Source organism: Anastrepha ludens, chromosome 4 (assembly GCF_028408465.1).
Source record: "Anastrepha ludens isolate Willacy chromosome 4, idAnaLude1.1, whole genome shotgun sequence".
NCBI lineage: Eukaryota > Metazoa > Arthropoda > Insecta > Diptera > Tephritidae > Anastrepha > Anastrepha ludens.
Window position 1 is genome coordinate 92,428,852 of NC_071500.1, and position 23,453 is coordinate 92,452,304.

The 23,453-nt window shown below is 35.2% G+C and overlaps 1 protein-coding gene across 1 annotated transcript in view; it reads right to left on the bottom strand.

Annotated features, from left to right (window-relative positions):
- Nucleotides 1-23,453, bottom strand: part of LOC128860181 (frizzled) — a 206,460-nt gene that overhangs the window by 69,223 nt on the left and 113,784 nt on the right. Inside the window, exons 5-6 of the mRNA XM_054097477.1 lie at nt 10,651-10,845; nt 7,378-7,603 (exon numbers count right to left, since the gene is read on the bottom strand). Coding sequence (XP_053953452.1) covers nt 7,378-7,603; nt 10,651-10,845 — 421 coding nt within the window. The remainder of the gene's footprint in view (nt 1-7,377; nt 7,604-10,650; nt 10,846-23,453) is intronic.

Below are 23,453 nucleotides of genomic sequence, written 5' to 3' on the forward strand. Positions count from 1 at the left end.
AAATTCTGTCAACAATTAAACATCGTGGATAAACAAATACTCAGAAATGTTAGGCTGTACTTACATACATACATACATAGTCAATAGAGTAAATGCAAAACGTGTCAAAATTAAGAATTCCTCGCACGTACAAAGCGTACTTTAATGTTTATTTACTTGCGAAGAGTTCGCAGATAATGTTGACTTTTTTCGCAGCGTTCCGACGTGACTTAGTATATATCCATGTGTGCACGTATATGTATGTAAGTATACATGTAAGTATGTATATATGTAGATATTTAGCAGCTCGAATGATTCCTCAGAGTCAATCCTACCAGCTCACTCGTCCAGTTTGGTATCTTTTCGCGTGCGTAAGTGTGAAGTGTGTGACTGCGTGTGGCTTGGTAATCACTTCAGAAAAATATTTTTAATAAGTCAAGATATTTAAGTTTGATTTTGCCAGCGTGGAAAGCAGATGTATGTATGTGTGTACTATATGTAATGTAACCGAAATAAGAATAAATGAGATTAAATGAGTGCTAAATAGCAGGCGGAATGTGAGTTTGATGTTTGAAGTAGTGCGCCGTGATGGATTAGTTAACTGCCTAGTTGGATTTAGCTAAGTGTGGTTTTCAAAATTAAACCACTTCAGGTTATGTAAAAGTATCTCTCGTTTATATGGAGTTAACAGCGCTTAACTTCTGCCTAAGAAATGCCCGCAGCACATTGAAGATTACATCTTTTTGGAACTACTTCTGAAAGTGGATGCAAAGGGATCATTTTTGTAGCAGCCCAGTCCGACTGGGTGGCGTCTTGCGCGTATTCACATATTAAATCGTTGTAAAGAGATGAGCGCTCAGCTAAACTAGTTTGGCAGATTTGCGGTTGAAGCTTAATGGTATTTGGGTTCGCTAAGTATGATGGATTGCTTCGCTGATGGAGCCACAGTTTTTCGGGTTTTTCTAGCAATGTAAATATCTGCATATGTACATACATAGCCACAGCACAAGATTTTGAACCGAAACGGCTATTTAGAGTTATTAACCAGCTCTTTTGGCTATTCGGATCATTCTAAATAATTGTCTTTAGCGCGTAGAAATAAAATAATTTGCTTGTTAATTTTTCTATTTCGCTCTTACAGGTTCGATTGGCTGAAGGCGTTCGGCAAATTAGTATTCATTAATCGCAACCTGTCATTTAGAATTTTGAGCTTGAGGAATTTGGGTTTCACAGTCATAGCACTAAGGCGAGCTGAAGAGGAGAAGTTGTGAATAGATGTAGAAATTTAATTTGCATCTTTTGAGACTTCAAGATAAATGAAATTAAAGGAAAACAAGAGGGTACAAAGTTGGGAGGGAGGAGGTAAAGAGGGAATAAACTTAAAAAAAAATCGTCAAAAAGAAATGTACAAATGTTTGGCACTTATGAAAAACCAAAGAGTATAAAGCTCTTACAAAAATATAAAATAAAATAAAAAATAGAAAAATTACTATAATTTCAAGGAAAAAAATGAAACGTAGAAGGAGCCAAACATAGAGTCAACTAGTGGAAAATTAAGATATCAAACAAAATTTCTACCTTTTCGGTGATTTTTCAAATAGTTGTACTCCAGTTAAAGATCAGGTCAGGTAAAGGTCGGTAGTTGAAAAAAAAACGCAACCACAAGCGTAAGCTTCAAAGTTGGTTTCAAAATTTGTCAATACAGCCCCTAAAATTTTTATTACAATATATTTATTTATTTATTTATTATATATTTCACGAACAATAATTCCTACCGACTGCTTACAAAATAATATTATAAATATTTTTATTTATTCTTTTAGTTATAATAAACATTAAAAAATATAATTGACAATGAGATTTTCGCGATGGAACCTCCACGAAGTAAGATTTGGCGGTAGCACTCAAGTTGTTTGTTTGTGTGCACCAAAGTTATTAAATTTTTTTTTTTTGTTAACAAAAAATCTATGAAATTAATTTTCAAATTTCGCAAATGTATAATTCAAATAATTTTCAAGTTAAAAAATTTTTTTTTTCAAAAAAAAAAATTTAATTTTTTTTTTGTTTAAAAAAAAACTCTACAATTATTTTTTTTTCAAACTTTATAATTTTTTTTTTTTTTGTTTTTTTTTCAAACCTTTACAATTGTTTTTTTTTCAATCTATGTAAAGATAAGTTTTATATTCTTTTTTCATAAATTCAATACTGTTTGCCATAAAAATTATATGTTTGTTTTTAAAAACTTGATTTTTCAAAAAAAAAATTCAAAATAATTTTTTTTTTAATTTGAAATATTTTTTAGAATGATGGAAATATGTTTCATTTTCTTTTTTTTCATAAATTTCAATGTTCCGATATAAATGTAATTTTTTCAACACAATTATTTTTGTAATAGGGGGACAAAATTTTGTTTTCTTTTTTGAACAATTTTAACACTGGTTACAATTTTTTTTGTTTATTTTTTTAATAGGGGAAATTAAATTTTGTTTCCTTTTTTCATAAATTTGGGGGCAATTTTTTTTTCAAAACAACTTTTTCTAAGTTTTGCTTTTAGGCAAAAATTTGTATATTTAAAAACTTTTTTTTAATTAGGGGAACAAAATTTGTGCTTTCTTTTTTCCTAAACTGTAACACTATGTGCAATAAAACTGCACTTAAAAAAAACTCAAATTTGAACAAAAAAAAACTTTTTTAATTAAAAACACGAAACAAAAAAAACTGTTTTAATTTATTTTTAAGTTTTATTTTCTTTGCAATGTTTTGTTTTTTTGTTTTTTAGATTAAATTTTCAACCAAGAGTATTGTTCTAAAAAACTTTTTTTTTGTAATTAGGAGCAAGCAATTTTTGTTTTCTGTTTTCATAAATTGGAACACTGTTTACGATAAAAATGCAATTAAAAAACAGAACTTAAATTTTCAAACAAAAAATGCTTCAAATTTTTTTTTTTTTTTAATTAGGGAAAACAATTTTGTTTTCTTTTTCCATAAATTTAAACACTGTTAGCGATAAAAATGATTTAAAAAAAAAACTGTCAACGAAACAACTTTTTAATGTTTTTTTACTTAGGGGAAAAGGTTTAATTTTCTTTGCAATATTTTTTTTTCCAAAAAAAACTTAAACTTTCAAACAAAAAATGTTTCAAACAAAGAAGAAACTTAAATTTTGAAACAAAAAATATTTCAGAAAACTTAGTTTTTAATTAGGAGAAAAAAATGTTTGTTTTCTTTTCTTCATGATTGATTAGGAACATTTAAGAGCAAAAAACCTGACTTTTTAATTTTTCGAGCGAAAGAAAGAAAAGAAGCTCAAAATGCTAGTGAGTATTCAAAACATTTTTTTGTTCATAACATTTCAATATACCCATGTTACAGTACATATTTTCTGTTATGTCTAATTTCTGGCGTTTCAGTTGAGTATTGGGCTTTGATGTATTAGAAGATTTATAGTAGAATTTTATGACAAATATTTTTGTGGCACATTTAAATCCGGTATATCCCACTGTTATGAGTACTTTTTGTTCTTTCTAACAAAAACGGCTCACCTATTGAGGAGTGAGAGGGTTAAAATGTTCCACGAAAATGTTTCCCGTTATTTTTTACATAGAACTGCTGAACACAATATGTATCTGAAATGTAAGGATCCCATAGTTTGCCTTGCCGGTTTCACATAATCAGGGCAAATTTACTCTCCCAAATCAATAATTTTTTGCAAGTTGTTGAAACTCCAGATTGAAATAAAGTTTGTAAATCTTAAAATGACAGTCAAGTCCTCGAAAATATATACTCGCGAGAATGAATGGTAAAGCGGCGACATAATGTGCCCAGGCCTCATTCAACAACTCTGCATAATAAGAACAAAGTGCGTGCAAACCCACGAGCTCAATAAATGAAATCAAGTAGAGCCGAGAAGAAAAATACTAATAACTTAATAAACTTAAAGTTTGCCTATATCACTTCTTTTGTTGATGTCACATACCCTATTTGCAACTTACACCCACAGGCGTCCAAATGTTTGTCAACTCAGAACCGCACCTACATTTAAGCACCAACCCTCCGTATACATTTACCACTAAAGGGTAGCTGCTCTTTAGGCCATTTTAAGCTCATTTAAACCACATTAAATAATTTATAATTTGATGGCGAGAACACAACACATTGCGGTAATTTAATGACTTTTGCCTTTTGGCCCGCAAAAATAAAAAGCACAAAAAATAAAAAAAATCACGCCACAACATGGAGCCTAACAGCAATAGCAAAAGGTTAGCGAAAGCCACACAAACAACCAAAATACAGCAACATAAAATTACCAAAGGCGCTGCAGCACAAAAATAAAAATAAAATTGTAAATCACATAAAAATAGACTCAGATTACAGCGCGCGCGTCAGCTTTAACGAAATATAACGTGAAAAAGAGATAAAATTTCCAATGCGTACAGCCGAGGCCTTCATTAAAGCAACAATTCGTAGAGGTTATAAAAACAAAAAAAAAAAACCTTAAGCTACAACAGCAACAACGGTAAACATAAGTATTATACGTAAAATTCATTAAAACAAAAAACCTCGCCGCAACCAAAATACGATAATCAGCATTACCATTATTACAAGCCAGCGCTCGTAGCTGGCTTTTTAGGACTCAAAGGCCAATGCATGCAAACTGGTCAATAAGCCATGAAAGCCTGACTGACGCTATTGTCTCTATTTGAACAGAGGAGTACAATTTTTTAAAATAGGTACATAATAAATATGATGGAATTATGCACACATACAGGGTGATGCGTATATAGGTATCTGCGAAATGAAATGAGACGTTCGGTAAGGTTTGGAGATACGCAGAGGATGAAAGCTTCTCATAGAATTTGGGGTAATGGTATTACTCTCCAAATAATTCCAATTCAGGCAGCGGTAAGTACTACAGATTCTTGGTTAACGACTTTTTGAAGGGTGAAATCTAAGATGTAAACCTAGACGAACTTTGACTTCAGCAGGATGGGGCATTACACAGCCCACAAAAAATCAAAATATTTTGCATTACCTTTGATAATTGTATGATCAGCCATATACTATTTTAAAAGCCTTCTAGCGAGCAATGACTCCGAACTGAAAAGTCATCGATAAGTCTATTAATAGCATAGACTACCAAGAAACCAGCTGAGGTAGTCAGCCTATGGGATGTGGTTGTATAAAGTTTTACAGACTAGATTCACAAAAATTGGCTTAACTAAGAATGTATGACTAAGACTTCAAAGCACCAGAACGAGATCTGAGTAAAGCCAAATATAAGTCAAGGCTACTAAATATTCTATTGGATTCAATGAGGGATTTTGCAATGAGATATTCCTTAAGTAATGGGAATACTTGTGTTTTTGGTAAGGCCATAGTATACCAAAATAAATATTATTCACCCTACTTCCCTCTCGAAATATACTTAGCAGTGGACCACCCTGTGTATCGATATACAAATGATTATGACTAATTATAATGACGAGTAAAGTAAACAAGTGAACAGACTGATGATAGTAATTGTCAAGTTTTAATGACTTAATACTTGGTATGATTGTTAGAGAAGAAGTGGGCTTTTATATGCCGGAGAAGGATGTTGTCGGGATAGAAATATAGACAACTACACTGAAATGCATTTGTAGAGATTTAAATATCTGCCTGTCTAAACTCTCGCTCTAGATATGTTTAAGCCATTCCGGAGTTTAGGTAAATCTCATTAGTGCCCCCAGCTGATCAGTTCCAAGACTGTCTATAACTTGGTTCCACAGAAATATGAAGCACATTCTTCGAAGTGTGGGGGAAGCGCGCGGAGTTCTGCATCTTCTTTATCTACAACTGCCACAGCGGTCAGCATTCGGGGTATCAGTCCTGCCGACCATTTGGTTAATAGTCAAATTCGTCTGTAAGAAACCGCATTAGTGACTTTGGGAGTCTCTTAAGTTCCACGTTTTTGTTTTTACTAAGTGTTAGCTAAAGGAAAAGGTGGGACTCTGCAGGTGTCCAGTAAAGCGTTTGAATAAAAAGTAATAAAGAGGATTTGAAATTTTTAATTAATTTGGCGTCAGAGGTCAATTTACTTTGTGAGCTTTTGGGATAATAAAACTTGTAAGTGGATTAGAATATAAGACAAAACGGTGATAATTGTTGGTACAAGTACAAGTGCGAGTCGATTTTGTGCGTGTATTTATTAGGAAGTGTTTTATTATTTCATCGGGCAATGGCCCCAAGGCGAAAAGATCTGGGCAGGTTAGGAAATTAAAATTTTTTTCTTTGACCTTTTACTGAATGTGTTTAGTCACCAGTCACGAGAATTTTATGACTAATTTTTGCTTTTACAGTTTGTAAATTTGCGATTCCCACCACTGACTTGCTTTAAGAGACTTAAGACTTTATCTGGATGCACTGCTTGTTTGTAGTGTAACCACTGTAAGACATCCAGATAAAAAACGGATCGGCCAAGTTTCTGGAAATCTTTTGATTCCTCGAGGAAATCCTTGCTTTCTTTTATAAAGAGGATTCTCTTTTTCTCACTCCACTCCGGTGTTGGTAGAGACCGGACTCAACGTCGATTTGTGCAGCTTTAAAATGCAGGCAGAGTTTGTTTGCTATTGTAATTTCCTAGGGCTAATCAAACGCAGAAAGCGTCGATGGACAGGTCACACGTTTAGAAAACCATCAGATGGCAAAACTAGAATGGCACTGAACTGCAATTCGCAAGGGCGCAGAGGTCGCGGCCGGCCAAAGATTACTTGAAGATGGTCGATGCTGCGCGAACCAGCAGATGCCGACATCTTATGGGACGGCTCGAAAACAACAGCACAGAACCGTGTACAAGGGAAGAGTCTTGTCGAGGTCCGATGCTCCCGAGCGGAGTGCACAAGGATATAAATAAAAAATAAATAAAATAAAAATCTTCATTATATAATTCTCAATGAAATGCTTGATGCTTGCCCACAAATCAGCTAAGCTAAAATATTCAGTGCACCCACAGCGTAGTATCGATTCCTAAATTTAAAGAGCTAGCATCGGATTTGCTCAACTTTAAATATTTGTCGAAATCATTTCGCCTCAGGAAGTGAAAATAAACAACACATACAAAGAAATTCATGCGAAAAATTCACAAATAGTTAAAATTCCAATTATGAAATTCCGCACAAATAAAACTTTTCTTTACTTGAAATATTTTTCCATTACTCTTTTCGTTTACTTAATTCAGTTTCCTCGTTGCTTTTAAATTAAATTTTTTTTCATATTTGCGCTTACTTTTTGTACAGATTTTCTTTTCTTTTTTTTTGCCAGTCTGAATTAAATTTTTCCATATTTTTCTTTTTTGTACTGACTTCCCCCAATTTAATCAAATTTTATCAAATACTCATAGATGTTTGTCTGTGTACTCACCTTCAACTTTGGCCAATGCCAGCACCGAAATTGTCTGCAACGCCGGTATCGCCCAAGCGACCAAATGAAATAAATGCGATTTATTTTCGATCGCCTCATGACCCCATTTAAGGCCGGCGGCCAAAAACCAAGCGAACGCCAAACATGACCACCAAGCAAAGGCGGCCATGCAACAAAAGTAGAGCGCCATAAATAAAACGGTACAAGCGGTGGTTTGACGATGGCCCTGGAGGTGAAAAAAAATAGAAAGAATAAAGCAAAAACAGATCAATTACTGAAGTGATGAAAAATTATGCAAAAATAGACATTAATAAAAATATTGCCTAAAAAGTATTTGCTGCATTAATCATTTGCATTTTGATGAAATATTTTTAGTGGAGAGGAATACCAGGCGGAAAATAATAGCATAATTGGTTAATGGAATGAAAATATTTATTTATGATTCAGAATGTGAGCCACGTAATAAACTATAAGTAGATATAAGTGAAGTTATGTGGGAAATTTAATTAAATTTGCAACAAAACGAGAGAGAGCGAGATAGGCATTTTGTGAAAATCATTGCAATATTTTTCTGCTATTTGGAATTTTGAATGCTGAAATAATGTTAATGATGAATATTAAAGTAGTAGAAAATGTAATAAAATAATGGAACTCTAATACGCATATTTTGATAAATTTGTGGAAATTAATACAAATACAGCTGCTTATAAATTTCTAATACTAATAAGAAATTATATCTATTAAAATGAAAAAAATTCATTTTCATATATTAAATTTGTATTTCAGCTGCTAATTTTCATATTCTGCAGATATTCTGAATTACGGTGCAAGGCGGAGAATTTGCTGAAGGAATTTGGCTTCCCACCAATTCCCAACCTGAGACAGGGAACACTTAGGTTAAATATAGCCTGATCTAATGCATTTATTGGTTGTAGTGCAAGTCAATAAGACTGGTATTAACTACCACTAAAACATGTTGGAGGTCACACAAAATCTTTTAGGTCGAAGTGTCAGTCATTGGACGCACTACAGATACAAAATTATTATTATTATTACTAATTTTGATTTAAATATTTTGATGAATTTTAAAAATTAGCACATAAATAGTTTATTGAATGAAATGCATAAAAAAATTATTAAAAATTAATAAGTTAAGGCAAAATGGAAATTTAAATCTTTTTGGGCCTTTTTAGAAATTTTGGAAACTTAGAAAGTGGAAAGTTTGAATATTGTAAATAAATTAAAATAATTAATATTAAATAAATCTAGTAAAAATCATTCGTTAAATTAAAGTTTTATTTTTATTACTTAACAAAAGTAAACAGGGAAATTAATCATATATTAGCATAGTTTAAAAAAAAATGAGTTAAAAAATTATACTATATTATAAAAATAGTTCAAATCAAATTGGAATTTAGAAATTTACTGCAATTTTTAAAAATTCACTAAAGATTTACCAATGTTGTGTTTAATTTTGTTTTATTATTTAAAGAAATATTTTATTATAAAAAATAATAATTAAAAAATTTTCTTACTATACAAAAATGTATTAAAAATAAAAAAACGTAGAGGAAAATCCGCAAAAAAATTATAATCAAATTTTAATTAATAAAAAATATTAAGTTAAAAGAAACTTTATTTTATAAAAATTTAAGTATGCATTTAGAGAAATTAATACAAAATTTGAAATATAAAATTAATTATAACAAAAAAATTTTATTTTTTCTGAAATTTTTAAAAATTAACTAAAGATATACCAGTGTTGTGTTTAATTTTTTTTATTATAAAAAAAATGTTAGTATACAAAAAATAATTAAAAATTTTTTTTATATTATATATTTTTTGTGATTGGCCGAGCTCGTCCTCCTATTTGTGGTGTGCGTCTTGATGTTGTTCCACAAATGGAGGGACCTACAGTTTCAAGCCGACTCCGAACGGCAGACATTTTTATGAGGAGCTTCTTCATGGCAGAAATACACTCGGAGATTTGCCATTGCCTGCCGAGGGGCCACCGCTATTAGAAAAATGTTTTTCTTAATTTTGGTGTTTCACCGAGATTCGAACCAACGTTCTCTCTGTGAATTGCGAATGGTAGTCACGCACCAACCCATTCGGCTATTGTTAAATTGAAAAATTAGCTTCAATGCTCGTTCTTTGAAAACTAATGGAATTGCTTTGATTATTTTATTTTTAAAAGTATTAATTTCATTCAATTAACATTAAAATTTGGATTTCTTAAAAAGTTGATGCAGGGTTTAGTTGTTTTTAATTTTTTATTTTTCTCCAAACACAAATTAAATTAAATTATATCAAAAGCCTATTTCAAAACAAAGTTTAACAAAAATTGTTGCTGAGAAAATTTTTTTAAAAAATAAGATTTTTATTTCACAATTTTTGAGGCGTCTGAGAAATATTTCCATAATTTTTTAATTAAATTAAATTAAACTTGTAATTTAGGACTAAAATTTATTTAATTTGAATGAAACAATATTCTACTTCGAAATAATATAATAGAAAAAAGAAAATATTTAATACAAAATATATAAATAAAAGTATTAAATCTGAAAGCAAATTAAATTTACAAAAAATTTTGTTCAAAAAAATTATTCCAAAAATTGTTTGTTAAATCAAATGTGGACGCATTATTTACATTTTAATGTCAAAAATAGATGAAATTGATTTAAATTTAAAATTCTTGCGCTAAAATATAGTTATAAAAAATAAAAAATACTTATGAGTAATAAAAAATAATTATAAATATTTATAAATAAAAAAAAACTTATGAATGATAAAAAAAAATTATGAATAATGCAAAATAATTGTAAGTAAAAAAAATAATTATAAATAATAAAAAATAATTATGAATAATAAAAGATATTAGTAAATAATAAAAAATAATTTTAGATAATAAAATATAATTTCAAATAATTATAAATAAAAAAAACTTATGAATGATAAAAAATAATTATGAATAATACAAAATAACTACGAATACCAAAAAAAAATATTATAAGTAATAAAAAATCTAATAAATAATTTAAAAAAATTCAAGAATATTTTAGCATTTAGGAAAATAAATGTAAAAATCGCTAGTGTACAGTATATCAAAATATAATACTCAGAAAACTAACGCACTATTCTTTACTGTTATTTTAAATCTTTTATTCTTCTAATATTAAGCATTCACTACAAAAAAAAGATAATTATTACCTAAATATTTTCAAAGCATAAAATAATTTACTTCTTCAACAAAAAGCATCGCTCTTGACTCACCTGCGTGATAGTCGACATCATTTGCAGCCGCCCTAGACGCACTGGTGGCGGAAATGGTTCCCGACATGCCACCGAATCGCCCGCTCCCAAACCGGCTACGTACGCACAACCCACAACGAGATAACAAACGGCGAGAAAAACAATGGCACGTTCCGGGTAGCGAAAACGCGACGAGTCTATGAGAAAAGTCAGCACCTGTGCGTGTGTGTGTGCATGAGGGAGAAAGAGAAAAGAGAAATATAAATGGTATTATTAGTATTACATTCATGTTTGCTCAAATAAATTAACAAAGCAGTAGAACAAATTTTATGAAACTAATTTATGTTCTTGCAGAGAGACAACTTAATTACACACCTAAATCAAATTTGTAACATGAAATTGAAATGCACAATGAATTAAAAAAAAACTAATGAAATGCAAAAACTGGCATCATATTATGGGATGGCTTCATTGCTAAGACTTACAAATATAGTGCGATGGCTCGAGAAAATAGTATACATAATCGCCTTGTGTACGGCAACGCAGAGCCAAGATAAGCGAAGTGGCATGGAAGTGCACGAGCGATTCACATTTTGACCGAAACCGTGGCAAGCGTATTATCTCTTAACGGTTCACACATCGACACCCCTCTCAGCTACCTTAGAACTGGGCAGCTTGCAAGATGACAGAAAAACTATTAACTATCTTTTAACGCCTTCAAGGTGGTGGAGGACTAAACAAGCACTGTTGCGAAGTAAAGTCGCTACTAAGGGAACTCTGGAATAAATTCTGTGTCATTACCCGGTATTACTACTGGGCAGATCACAATGAACCTATCTCTATTCTGCATTCTTCCACACTCTCTTCTTTTCACAATATTTCACGAAACCGAGCATTACGAGTAGCCCATATCACACTAAAGACCACTTTTGATCTATCGCACCTCAGCCAAGTTGAGCTAAGCCACAAATATTGGTGCTGGACAGTGTTTTTTTTTTTTTTTTTCCTTGTTCATTCCTTTCGGGAGCATAGGGCCTCGACAAGACTCTTCCATCATAAACGGTTCTGTGCTGCTGTTTTTCACCGTCCCATGAGATGTCAGCATCTGCTAGTTCGCGCAGCATCGACTTTCTCCAAGTGTTTTTGGTCGACCGCTCCCTTGCGGGTTCCAGTCCAGTGCCATTCTCGATAGATACAAGTAATAGTTATGCTTTTCGACCTGAAAATCTATTGAGTACTCCTCTTTTCACTATACTTCAGCCAGACCCGACGCTTCCATTAACTCCTTTAGCCATACGGAAGGAAACATTTCGCTTCTATTCTCAAGAGGACGTCGCAATTTATTCTAGGAGTGGGTGCACTGATATCTTTGGTCATGTATCGCCGACCACATCCCGAATATGTGCTTCCTTCAGAGGATGCATGAACCGTGAAGATGCGTGTAGGTTAGCTCAGTGCATTCTGAGGAGGTTTATAAGTTGTTTGCATCTTTTGAAGTTGCACCCTTCAAGAGAGCACCTTGATTAAAAAGTTCACGGAACAACCGCCAAGTGACGCTCTAAGACAACAGATTTGAATTCTGTGTTTTTGTTAGGTTGTTAAAAGTTACGCCATCTTGAGTAGATCTATTTCTGCTCGTATTTTCGATTTTGTGCAAATTTCTTTACAGTGGCATCAACGCTTCAGAAGAGATCCTGAGACTATCGAGAATGATGAACGTAGTGGCACAGACCGTCGACATCGAAAACTGATGAAAGCATATTGAAGTGAGTGTTGAGAAAATTTGATCAATAACCTCAAATTAACCCGCAGAGAACTGAGAGGACTTGAACAATGGCTGTGGATTCGTTCAAGTTAGTGTAGTTGCTGCAAAGCTGCTCCCCTTCATGCAAAAAATGTATCAAATTAAACCGTCAAAGACATGATATCCAAGGCTGAATCCGACCAAACATTCATCAAACGCATTACTACTGGAAACGAGACGCGGGTTCATGAGTACGACACGCAATCCAGATATCAGACGAGGAAGTGGAAAGCTCGTAATCAACCAATACCAAAAACAAATCTCGCCGCTGTCTGTCAAAAACCAAAGCGATGCTCACTTAAAGATACATAACAACCGTATTGTGCACCACGAATTTTTGCCAGAAATTCAGACAGTTAATAAAGACTATTATTTGGGCAAGATGAGACGTTTATGTGAAGTAATACGCCAAAAACGAAAGAATCTATGGAAAAACCACTGGTGGATTTTGCACGGTGTCGCAACTATCCCCGAATTTTTGAGCAATAACGAAACGAATACCATCCAACAGCCGTCGAATTCACCGGATATGGCTCCCTCCGATTTTTTTCTGTTTGATTGTGTCAAGAACCCACTTTGAGGAACGTATTTTAACAGCAGAAAGAAAGTAATGGAAAAATGGAAGACGACTCTAATGGCTATAACGAAAACAGAGTTTTAGAAATGCTTTGAGAGCTGGATCAAACAGTGGCATAAGTGCGTGGCAGTTGATGGAAAGTACTTTGAAAGTGATAATATCACTGGTCCGGAACCCGTTCTGCCACTCCCTTCTGCAGCCATCAAAGCCACGGTTAGCAAACGGGTTACTCTAACCCACAAGCGAGCTTGGCAGGCTGAAAGAGGCTGCAGATGGACAAAACTAATGTTACCTGTCACGGCCGACTGACTGCTGCAGTTCCTCCTGTTGGACTGATGACTATGGCAAAATACATGGAAAAGGTGAGCATCACTTCAGACAGTGCACTCTGCCCCGCAATGTGGAGAAAAGAATGAGACGGCGGACCACTTTCTGTCTGTCTGCCCAGCCTTCGCTTGAATCAGCTTGAGGTCTTTGGCACTGATGTGTTCAGAAGCGACTACCTTGGCTCTTTGGCATCATAAAATCTACTCAGAATTCTTCGGAGGTCAGGTAGATTATGTAAAGAAAATCAAAAAAGGGAACCCGAGTGCAGTACAATGGACTTAATTGTGTCTGAAGACTTTTTGCTAGTCTGTTCCGACAAAAAAACACAAAGCACGTTTGAGGAATAAACTTGAATTTTCATTTTTTTTCTTGTACTTAAATTTTGAATTTCCAGGAACTTTTTGATCAAGTTGGTATATATGAGTACACAAGTATATGTCTTTTCCATTTTTTAATTACGTTTGCAATTAAAAAAATCTTATTAAATATCAAATTACGAAGCATACCTTTTTACATTAAGGTGCGTCTCCCAAAATACAAAAAAAAAACGATGCTGTTTTTTCCAGCCAATTTGCTGATTTTACGACTTCCATGGAATGATTTTCGCCAACAACAGGGGTTTTCTTGAGTTGTATCGCATTGAAAATATTTCTACAAATCAAGTTTTTAACGAAGAAAAAATTATATTCTACGATACCTTCTAGCAAATGACCTTAGATGATAGAAGAGAATAGATTTAGCAGATCTGCATCGGAATTTTCAAAAAACTGCTAAAATATCTATGAAATTTGTACACTTTTGAACAACTCTTTAATGAGATTTTTAGGAAAAGCCGCAATGATGCAGGATTTTGGAAACCTTTTTTTTTAATTTTTAATATAGACAGTCAAAATGCACATTTTCCTATCAACTCAGGTGATTTTCTAAAAAAAGAAGCTATACAAGTTTGTGATATTAAAAACAACTTTTATTTTTAGAGGCATTCGCAAAACAATCCAGCTGACGAAAAATTATGTGTTGAGCCCAAATTTTTGTTGAAAGTTATAAAATGCAGTTGAGAGTTAATTATTCGGTTAGAAAACTAGCATTTTTTGTTCGTTTTTTGTTTTGGTTTACTTTTCGGTGAGTCACCTTAATGCATTAGGTCAGTGAAGCTATCCTCCAACGTTTCCACATTATTGATATTGCCATGCGGTTCAACCGAGGACATCGCACCTATCTTCCTGGCAATACGAGTATACATCTCTTATGCAATAACAAATAGTCGTAATACATAAAAGCAAATGCAACGAGGGATAAGTAAGTGCAAACATACAAAAAGTACGTAACCAGAAGCCAAGCTGCAAGCAGGAGCCTTAGCAAACAGCAGTGCATTTCTATTTAGTCAACGTTGTCGGAGTTGTCATTCATAGTCATTTCACTGATTGGTGACGGAGTTGACATTTGTTGGATGTAACGGTGATGCTGAAGCTAAAGCTGTATATGCGGATAATGTTTGTATGTAAGTTTTATTTATGCTTAGCGTTTCAATAGTTTCCATTGCTGCTGCTGCTGGAGTTCATGCAACGCGATAATGTTATCATCATAATTGTCAAGGCGCCGCGATAATGATGTTGTTGCACCCAGCTTAGCAGCTTAGCTGTGACCAAAATGCTTATGCTGTTGCCAACAACATTGCCGACGCTATGATGTCGCCAGCATTATCTCTCGCTTGCTACTAGCGACAATTGCACGTCAACAGCAACAGCATTAGGAAACCACATTACCACAGCGGTAGCTTTGCGCTGTTTTATCTGTCGTTGATAACACCCAACACTCCCCGCTGTTGTTTCTACCACTCTTTTAAGCCTGAATGCCAAGCCGTGACGTGGGGATAGCATTTCAGTTGATGACTTTTCTTAATTACAAACTTAACCTCACTTTTTAGCGTGTGTGTCGTTTTGTTAGTTGTTTAGACTGTTAGGTACGAGGGGCATTTGATATGCTCACATAATTGAAGGGAGCTGGCGTCAGGAGGTAAGTTGAGGTAGGTAGGTGAAATGGTTGAAGTACCACTCTGGCACTCCCCAAGTAGCACTAAAGCGCCGTTACGATGCCATTATAAGACCTCTAACAGGCAGATATCTACAGCCAGCCAGAGCTGTTGATGTAATGGAGAAGTCGAGAAAACGAGCACTCAGTGACATTAATCGTCTAGCTGCCAAACCCGGACAATTACAGTGAAAATACTGAATAATCTCCTATCTTTGAAAGGTCCCCACAGCTTCTGCAATGGGGATTAAATGGTACACCCAGCTTTCCCGCGTGTGTGCCGATCGTCCAATGACCAGAGCTTGGAAATTGAATGGCGTGAAGTACCCAGGACTTTCTGAGTTCTCCGTCTGTCGTACTGTGGCCACAGGTTTTTCGAAATAGCAGATTAATGAAATGGAGATCCATCTTTGCAATTCAACAGTTGAACAACAGTCAAGTGGATGCCGATGACCGTGTAGGAGGTCTCTGAGACTATGTATGTCTAACAAGTATGCCTCACAAAGTTTCAGAGCTAATTCAAATCAGAGTTAAATCATGGCCATAGAAAAGCAAGGCTCTTTGAGAGAAGCGGCCGAAATGATAAGTTCCATAAAATTTGAGGCACTGATATCTAAATCTCCGATCTCCCACCTTCAGTGGGAACCAACATTGATTTAAAGCTAGGTCTAAATTGTCTTCGAGCAGAGCCTCTAAATGGCCTTGGTTACAACGAAAAAGATTTACGAAGTGGTTACTGCGAAAAAGTTCCACAAAGTGATCACCGGACTCAAGTGCGCGAAGTGCCGGATACCGTAAGAATGTTGTACGGAAAGGCAGTCAACATTTTTTGTGTGTGCCATGAAACTGACATCACAAGTGGAGGAACCTACAGGTATATTTCGGCCGCCGTTGTCGAACGGGTTGGTGCGTGGCTACCATTCGGAATTCACAGAGAGAACGTTGGTTCGAATCTCGGTGAAACACCAAAATTTGGAAAAACATTTCACTAATAGCGGTCGCCCCCCGGCAGGCAATGGCAAACCTCCGAGTGTATTTCTGCCATGAAAAAGGTTGTACAAAAGTTTAAAAAAAAAAATCTAAAAAAGTTTGTCAAAATTTGGACACCAAATATAAAACAAAAAAGGAAGCTCCGTAAAAAGTGGCAAACTACTAAACATCCCGAAGATAAGGCAAAACTTAACAAATCAACAACTGAGTTAAAAACTTTATTAAAACAACACCAAGATAAAAAGCTTGAGAATTACATACATAACTTGGGAGCCACGGCAGTTAACATGTATCTCTATGGAAAGCAACTAAAAACTTAGTCAAAGTAGTTCCACATAAACCTCCCATCAAAACACAACACGGAACTTGGGCAAAGACCAATAAAGAGAAGGCAAACACACTAGCTGAACACTTTAAAACAATATTCTCAAACGAAAAAGACAATCAGCACATTGAACAAAATGTAAATACGAGTAACCCAGAAAAGATAATGAAAATTACAACCTCAGCAGAAATCAGATATCATTTGAAAAATCTGAACAGTAAAAAAGCACCGGGCTACGATCTAATGAATGGTAAAATACTAAAAGAACTACCTGATGTAGCAATTACATATAATATATACGACAAATATTCAACAGCATATTAAGGACACAATGCTTCCCACGGAAGTTGCTCAAATAACGGCAATCCCCAAACCAGGTAAAAGTGCATCAGAAACGACATCATATCGCCCTATCAGTCTATTGCCCATTATTTCAAAAGTGTTTGACAAAATACTCTTTGCCAGATTAGACAAAATTCTGATAGAAAAAAATATAATACCAAGCCACCAATTTGGATTTAGACGACAGCATTGAACTGTGCAACAAGTCCACAGAGTTATAAACAAAATATTAAATGATATGAAAAATATAGGTTGCGCATAGCTGGATATTGCAAAATCTTTTGACAGGGTGTGGCATAAAGGCCTACTGCATAAGCTCAGCCAAATATTACCATGGAATCACTTCACCATTCTCAAAAGTTATTGGGAAAACCGACATTTTTTTATAAAGTTCGAAGACGAATGCTCAAGCATGATGCAAATGACAGCAGGTGTACCCCAAGGTAGTGTCCTAGGGCATCTATTGTACCTGATATTTACAGCAGATATACCGATCCCAACAACCACATTCGCGGATGACACGGTTTTAATGGCATCGGATAAAATAGAAAAAAACGCGACTGACATTCTTCAACAAACAATAAATGACACTGTGTCATGGCTCGATAATTGGGAAATAGACGTCAACAAAGATAAAACGGTACAAGTAATATATACAAACAGAAAGCCTAAGAAACACAAATTAACAATGAAATAAAAATCCTTCCTAGTGCAAATTACCTTGGCATAACTATAGATGAAAAACTAAATTGGAAACGATATATACAAAACAAACGAAAAGAAATCAAAAACAAATTCAGACAACTATACTGGCTGTTGGCTAAAAATTCAAAATTAAGCCGTAACAACAAAGTAGTGAAATATTAATCTATAATCTCACCCATTTGGAAAAATGGCATTGAAATCTGGAGCACAGCAAAAAAAAAACCAATATCAAAATAATTCAAAGGACCCAATCTAAAATACTTCGAACAATAACAAAAGCAGACTTGATCCACAGCGATCTCAACATTGACACAATAGATGACACAATTAGAAAATACATCATCAAGGATATACAAGGACTAACAAATCATCAAAATGAACAAATGCGCAAACTACCACAATAGGAGAAATTGGGAAAACGAAGATTAAAACGATTAACTCCAACAGAACTCACAATATAACAAAACAAAAAAAGAAAAAAACAAAAAAAAATAATTATCACTCAGAAAATAATATAATGTAGCATAATCGAAAGCAAAATTTAATAGTAATTGCCGACTCTTTAAAAGCAAGTAAATACATTTTTAATAAACCTTAGAATGAACTTTAATCAATAGTAAAAAAAAATATCGTACATTTAATATGTACCTATTACGTTTTCCCGTTTTAATCTAAAAAAAACCGTGGAATTGGGATGAAAAGTTCATGAAATGAATATATTTTTTGTATTAAGTTTGAGACTTTGAATTGTTTTTGTTTTTTTCATTAGAAAATACGCTATGCTCTTATAAAGAAAAAACAAATACACATTGAAGAAAAGAAAGAAAATTTATCAAAAATGGTCAAAATGTTGAAGTTCCATCATTTGTCGCGGACTGAACAAACATACATCACTGTTATGCTCTTCCCCATGTCCCACGTCCCATGTCCCATAGTGCAATACCAAGCCTATACTCACTAGAGGGGCGTTAGTTAGCCACGCTTTACATATCTGATGTCTGGGGAAAGTGGGATGATTTGTATAATATTGTGAAAGCTGAAATGATGGAGTGACTGACTATTCATCAAGCAAAGCAGCAGCAGCATCGGAAAATGCACCAGCCACAGCCTCACTAACGAAGTGAAGTCATCAAACAAAGCTTTTGTTTGTGAGTTATGCGGCCTGTATTGTGTGACTGACAGAACAGACAGCCACACTAAAAGTATTACATACATACATACATACATATTTCAAAGGAAATGACATCGTTAGCGGTATGCGTGCGCAAAGCTTGTTAGTTGTTGTTCATTTTTCAATTTGTTAGTTTGACAACACATTTGACTTTTGCAAGTGCTGTTCGGACATAAGAACATATCTGAGTACGTACGGCATAGCCAAGCAGGCGAATATGGTGAACCATAGACAAGGATTAATGATGTGGCTTGTAGAAGGTTAGCTGAAGCAATCCAAGCATAACATTTTAGTTTGAAGAAGTTTGAGTGTACCACTTGAGGTTTTATTTTTCATTATATTTTGTTGTTGCTTTATTGTATTTTTGCCCAAGTTGTCATGGTTGACATTTTGCTAATTTGACAATTGATATGTTAGAATATTTTTGGTGACAACGTAGGTGCACTAATTAAGCGATGTTTTTTTTTTTTGCTTCATCATTTTTTCCATGCGCCGTTGCCAATTTTCGCAAATAAATTGACAGCTGCCAAAGTGGTATCTACTTCTGACAGCCATCATTTTTCATTTGACAGTAGGCTACAATTCACAATCACTTTATGTAAATTAATGCATAAATGTGTGAATGTACAGTTGCGCTGAGAAAAATAGCACAGCGATTCCATGGGTTTTTACCCAAAAATCTTCCAGGCAGATATACGTGCAATCGAGAGATGTGTGAGGGAATGTCGCCGTAGGAAAATGGAAAAAGGACTCTTTACATATTTTCGGATAGTCAGGCGGCTTTGAAAGCCCTTCTAGCAACTGCAATCTGTACCTTCCTAACACGTTAGGGAACTGCCTCAGCCTACCGCACTGTATCAGGCGCAGCAATTTTTGTGATCAGCGGGCAAATACTCGTCGACTCATAGTCCGGGAACGAATGGATGCGTGGGACTCCAAGAATAAACACGTCACCAGTAGCTTCTCAGAACGGAGATGCCAAATCATGCTGCGGTGTCAAAGCCGATGGGTTACTGTACTGACTGGCAGATGGACGGCGAAACTTATTTCATCAATTGACAAATGGGTCCAAAGGAACTTCGGAAAAATTAACCACTTCTTAGCTCAGTTCCTCTCGGGCCACGGATACTTCCGGAGATATCTACACCGCATGGGCAAGGTAACCGATTCCATGTGCATAGTTGTAACAGATGGCTCGCGGAAATAAATGCTCTGAGGGAGCAGATTGGCGACATCGCACCGAGCAATATAATCAGTAAAATGCTCGAACGCAAGGGAAGCTGGAACGCGGTAAAGAAATACATTGAGAACGTACTACGAAAACAGGTTGACCCCAACACAGTGCAACAAAGCGAAGTCGCGCAGTTAGAAATACAAGAAGACGAGCCTATAGTATGAAAGCTAGCTACAAATATCGTGGACCCAGACTTGCGTAAATAGAATTGGTCCTTTATGGATGCCGCTCTGGGCCCTCCCAAAGTAGTGTAGAAAGCAGTCCCGGGAAGATTGTCTCCCCAGAAGGAGAGGAGGTGTTGTTTTAGTGGCCACACCAAAAGGCGAGGTAGACAACACAACGGTCGCTGTAAGTGCGAAGGCATTTTGAACACTACCTCACCCACTAAAAAAACACGTTAGGGAAATCTTCAGAACAGTGTTATTAGGTTGGTTTCTGAACATGAAGGATATGAAGAAAATAAAATGGCTGATCATCTCGCTAAGAGAAGAGCAAAGATGCCTCTAATCGGCCCTGAGCCCTTCTGTTAACTTACAAAAGGCCACATTAACAAATTTCTCAGAAAGTGGGAGAAGAAAAAAATCATTGAATAGTGAGGAAATTCCATCGGTCAGCAACAAGCGGAACACTACGGACAGGGGAATTTCTGATAAGCTACTTTCGCCCAGCCGAGTAGACTTAAGACTTTAGACTCGTTATCTGACAGGCCACTGTAGCCTGAGATATCACTTAAATAAAATTGGTCTCTCTGAGACCATCATCTGTCCATACTGGGAAAGGGCACTGAAAATTTAGAGCGCATTTTAGTGATAGTCAAGGACTAAGGAGAAAAAGGCTAGACTATCTTGGCGGTATTGCCGAGCATTTATATCAATTATGGAATAATAAACCCCAGAATGGGCTAAAATGTTTAAAAAGCTTTTAAATATGGGACACCTCAGCAGGCTTTACAAAATATATTATAACTCTTTTGGTCGCAGTGCGCAGTAAACTAATAGTAGGTAATAATTATTTATAGAGGTTCAAGGTCTGAAAAGCACAATTTTTGGAATGAGTGGTAGCTTAATGGGCACCAAGTTCGGATTAAAACTCTGTTTCTCCAAATTGGGCGTACCGTCTTTTTCCGAAAATTAGACATCCACCGAAAATAAGACATCCACCGAAAATAAGCCCTAGTTAAAATACTGTCACAAAAAGAATTCGCTAAAAATGAGTACAAAACGAAGGAGCTATTCCATGGCGTACAAATAGGGAATCGTGGAAGACTCTAGGGTGTAAATCATGTAGTATTCTGTAAAGAGAAGATGCTGGATCTTCGTTTGGTTCATAAATGGCGTGCAGACTACGATTACCTGTGTCATCTGGTGGACCAAGGGAATAAGAAAAAACGCAAAGTTGGATCCGGTCGGCAGCCGTTATTTTCTGAGTTAGACAATTGCACCTGGGAATGGATTGCTGGCAGGAGAGAAATGGCGTTGGTTGTGAGTAGCGCTGATATTCAAAAATTTCCCCTTGAAACAGCAATTGAATTTGATATATCCACAGAAGAATTTAAAGCATCGGACAACTTCCTTAAACGATATGAATTGTCTCTAACAGAGATCAACAGCATTGTTTAAGCTGGAAGACAATGTAGATGTTAAGTGTGCATTTGCGTTTAAGCTTTTTGTTGATGGCATCAATTTTTTTAAATACCAACTCTCCAACATGATTGCTATGGATGAGACCGCGGTATTCCTAGGCCAAGGAGCTCAAACGACAGTTCACCTCAAGTTTCTTCAATTCATTTTACGTTCCTTCTACCGGTTACAATAGTGCACGTGCTACCCCTAGTTTGGCGATTCGTCTAGAAGGCAAGAAAGTATCGCAATTTTTAATCACTAAAGGTAAAAGAGACAAGATTCAACGTGTTGAAAGTGAAGAGGCCTGATGCACCCAAGCGTTTTAAGAAAGTGGGTTGATTTTATGCTGCCTCCACCGTTGAGGGGTCAGAATAGAAGTTTACTAGTTTGGGATTCAGCCAGTACTCATCGCGCTAAAGACATGGAAAACTTTCTTGCTGACAGGAAGATTGATCAAATAACGAGTGCGGTAGGAATGATTGGATACTTGACATTAATAAACAAGCCATTCAAGGATCATTTGCGGATGAAAATCAATGAATATATTGAAAATAGAATGGTGAGAAATCATCGAGGAAATTTTGTAAAACCAGGCTTACAAGAAGTTGTGAATTGGGTTAAAAATCCACGGGACAAAATAACTGATAGTGATGTGTTCAATGCACTACGAACAGGCTACTTAGTTAGACAAGAAGTATTCATTTAACGATAGCTATATGGCAAGGCATGAGAGAGATTCGGACCAATGATTAAACAGGAAATGGATTTGGAAAAAAATCAGAATATAATTCAGAAATTTATTTATGACAATGTTCCAGAAGTAGATGGCATGACTCTAATTGAATAAATTTAAATTGCGGTATACTGTGTAAAATAAATGTTAAATGAAAATATAATATATATACTTTATTATACTTTTATTTTTGCCCTCCCTCGAAAATAAGCTCTAGCGCGTGTTTTGTACCAAAAAAGAAAGTAAGACAGTGTCTTGTTTTTGAAAAAAATACGGTAGTTAAAAAACTTGTTTAATACGAGGGGTGCCTTTAATATGTCGGGATTACAGAACAAAAACCAATTTTAATCATCGAAAATCATTTTATTGTTTTTGAAAATATTCTCCATGAAGATCTATACACTTTTGCATGCGTTTGAACCAATTGTCGAAGCACTTTTGCCACTCTGAATGAGGTACCTCCAAAACATGCATTCTGAATGCCTCAACCGCTTCTTCAGGTGTCGAAAAACGTTAACCTCTGTTTGTTTTTTACGTACGGGAATAAAAAGAAGTCATTCGGTGCCAAGTCAGGACTATACGGCGGATGACCCATTAATTCGATGTTTTGGCTGCTCAAAAATGCAGTTGTTTGAGCCGATGTGTGAGAGCTCGCATTGTCCTGGTGAAGAGCTATCCGTCTCTGGCGATTGGTTTTCCTAATTTCTTGGAAGACAACTGGCAAACAAATGGTTGCGTACCACTCAGAATTTACTGTTCTGCGTTGTTCTAGTGGTACGGTTGCGACATGTCCAGTTTTTCCGAAAAAACAGGCGACCATTTGCTTGGAAGTGCTTCGTGCGCGAACAACTTTTGTTGGATTTGGCTCATCTTGAAACACCCATACAGTCGACTGCTGTTACTTTCGCGCTCAGACGCGTAAATCCATGATTCATCACCTGTCACGATGTCATAGACGTGTTT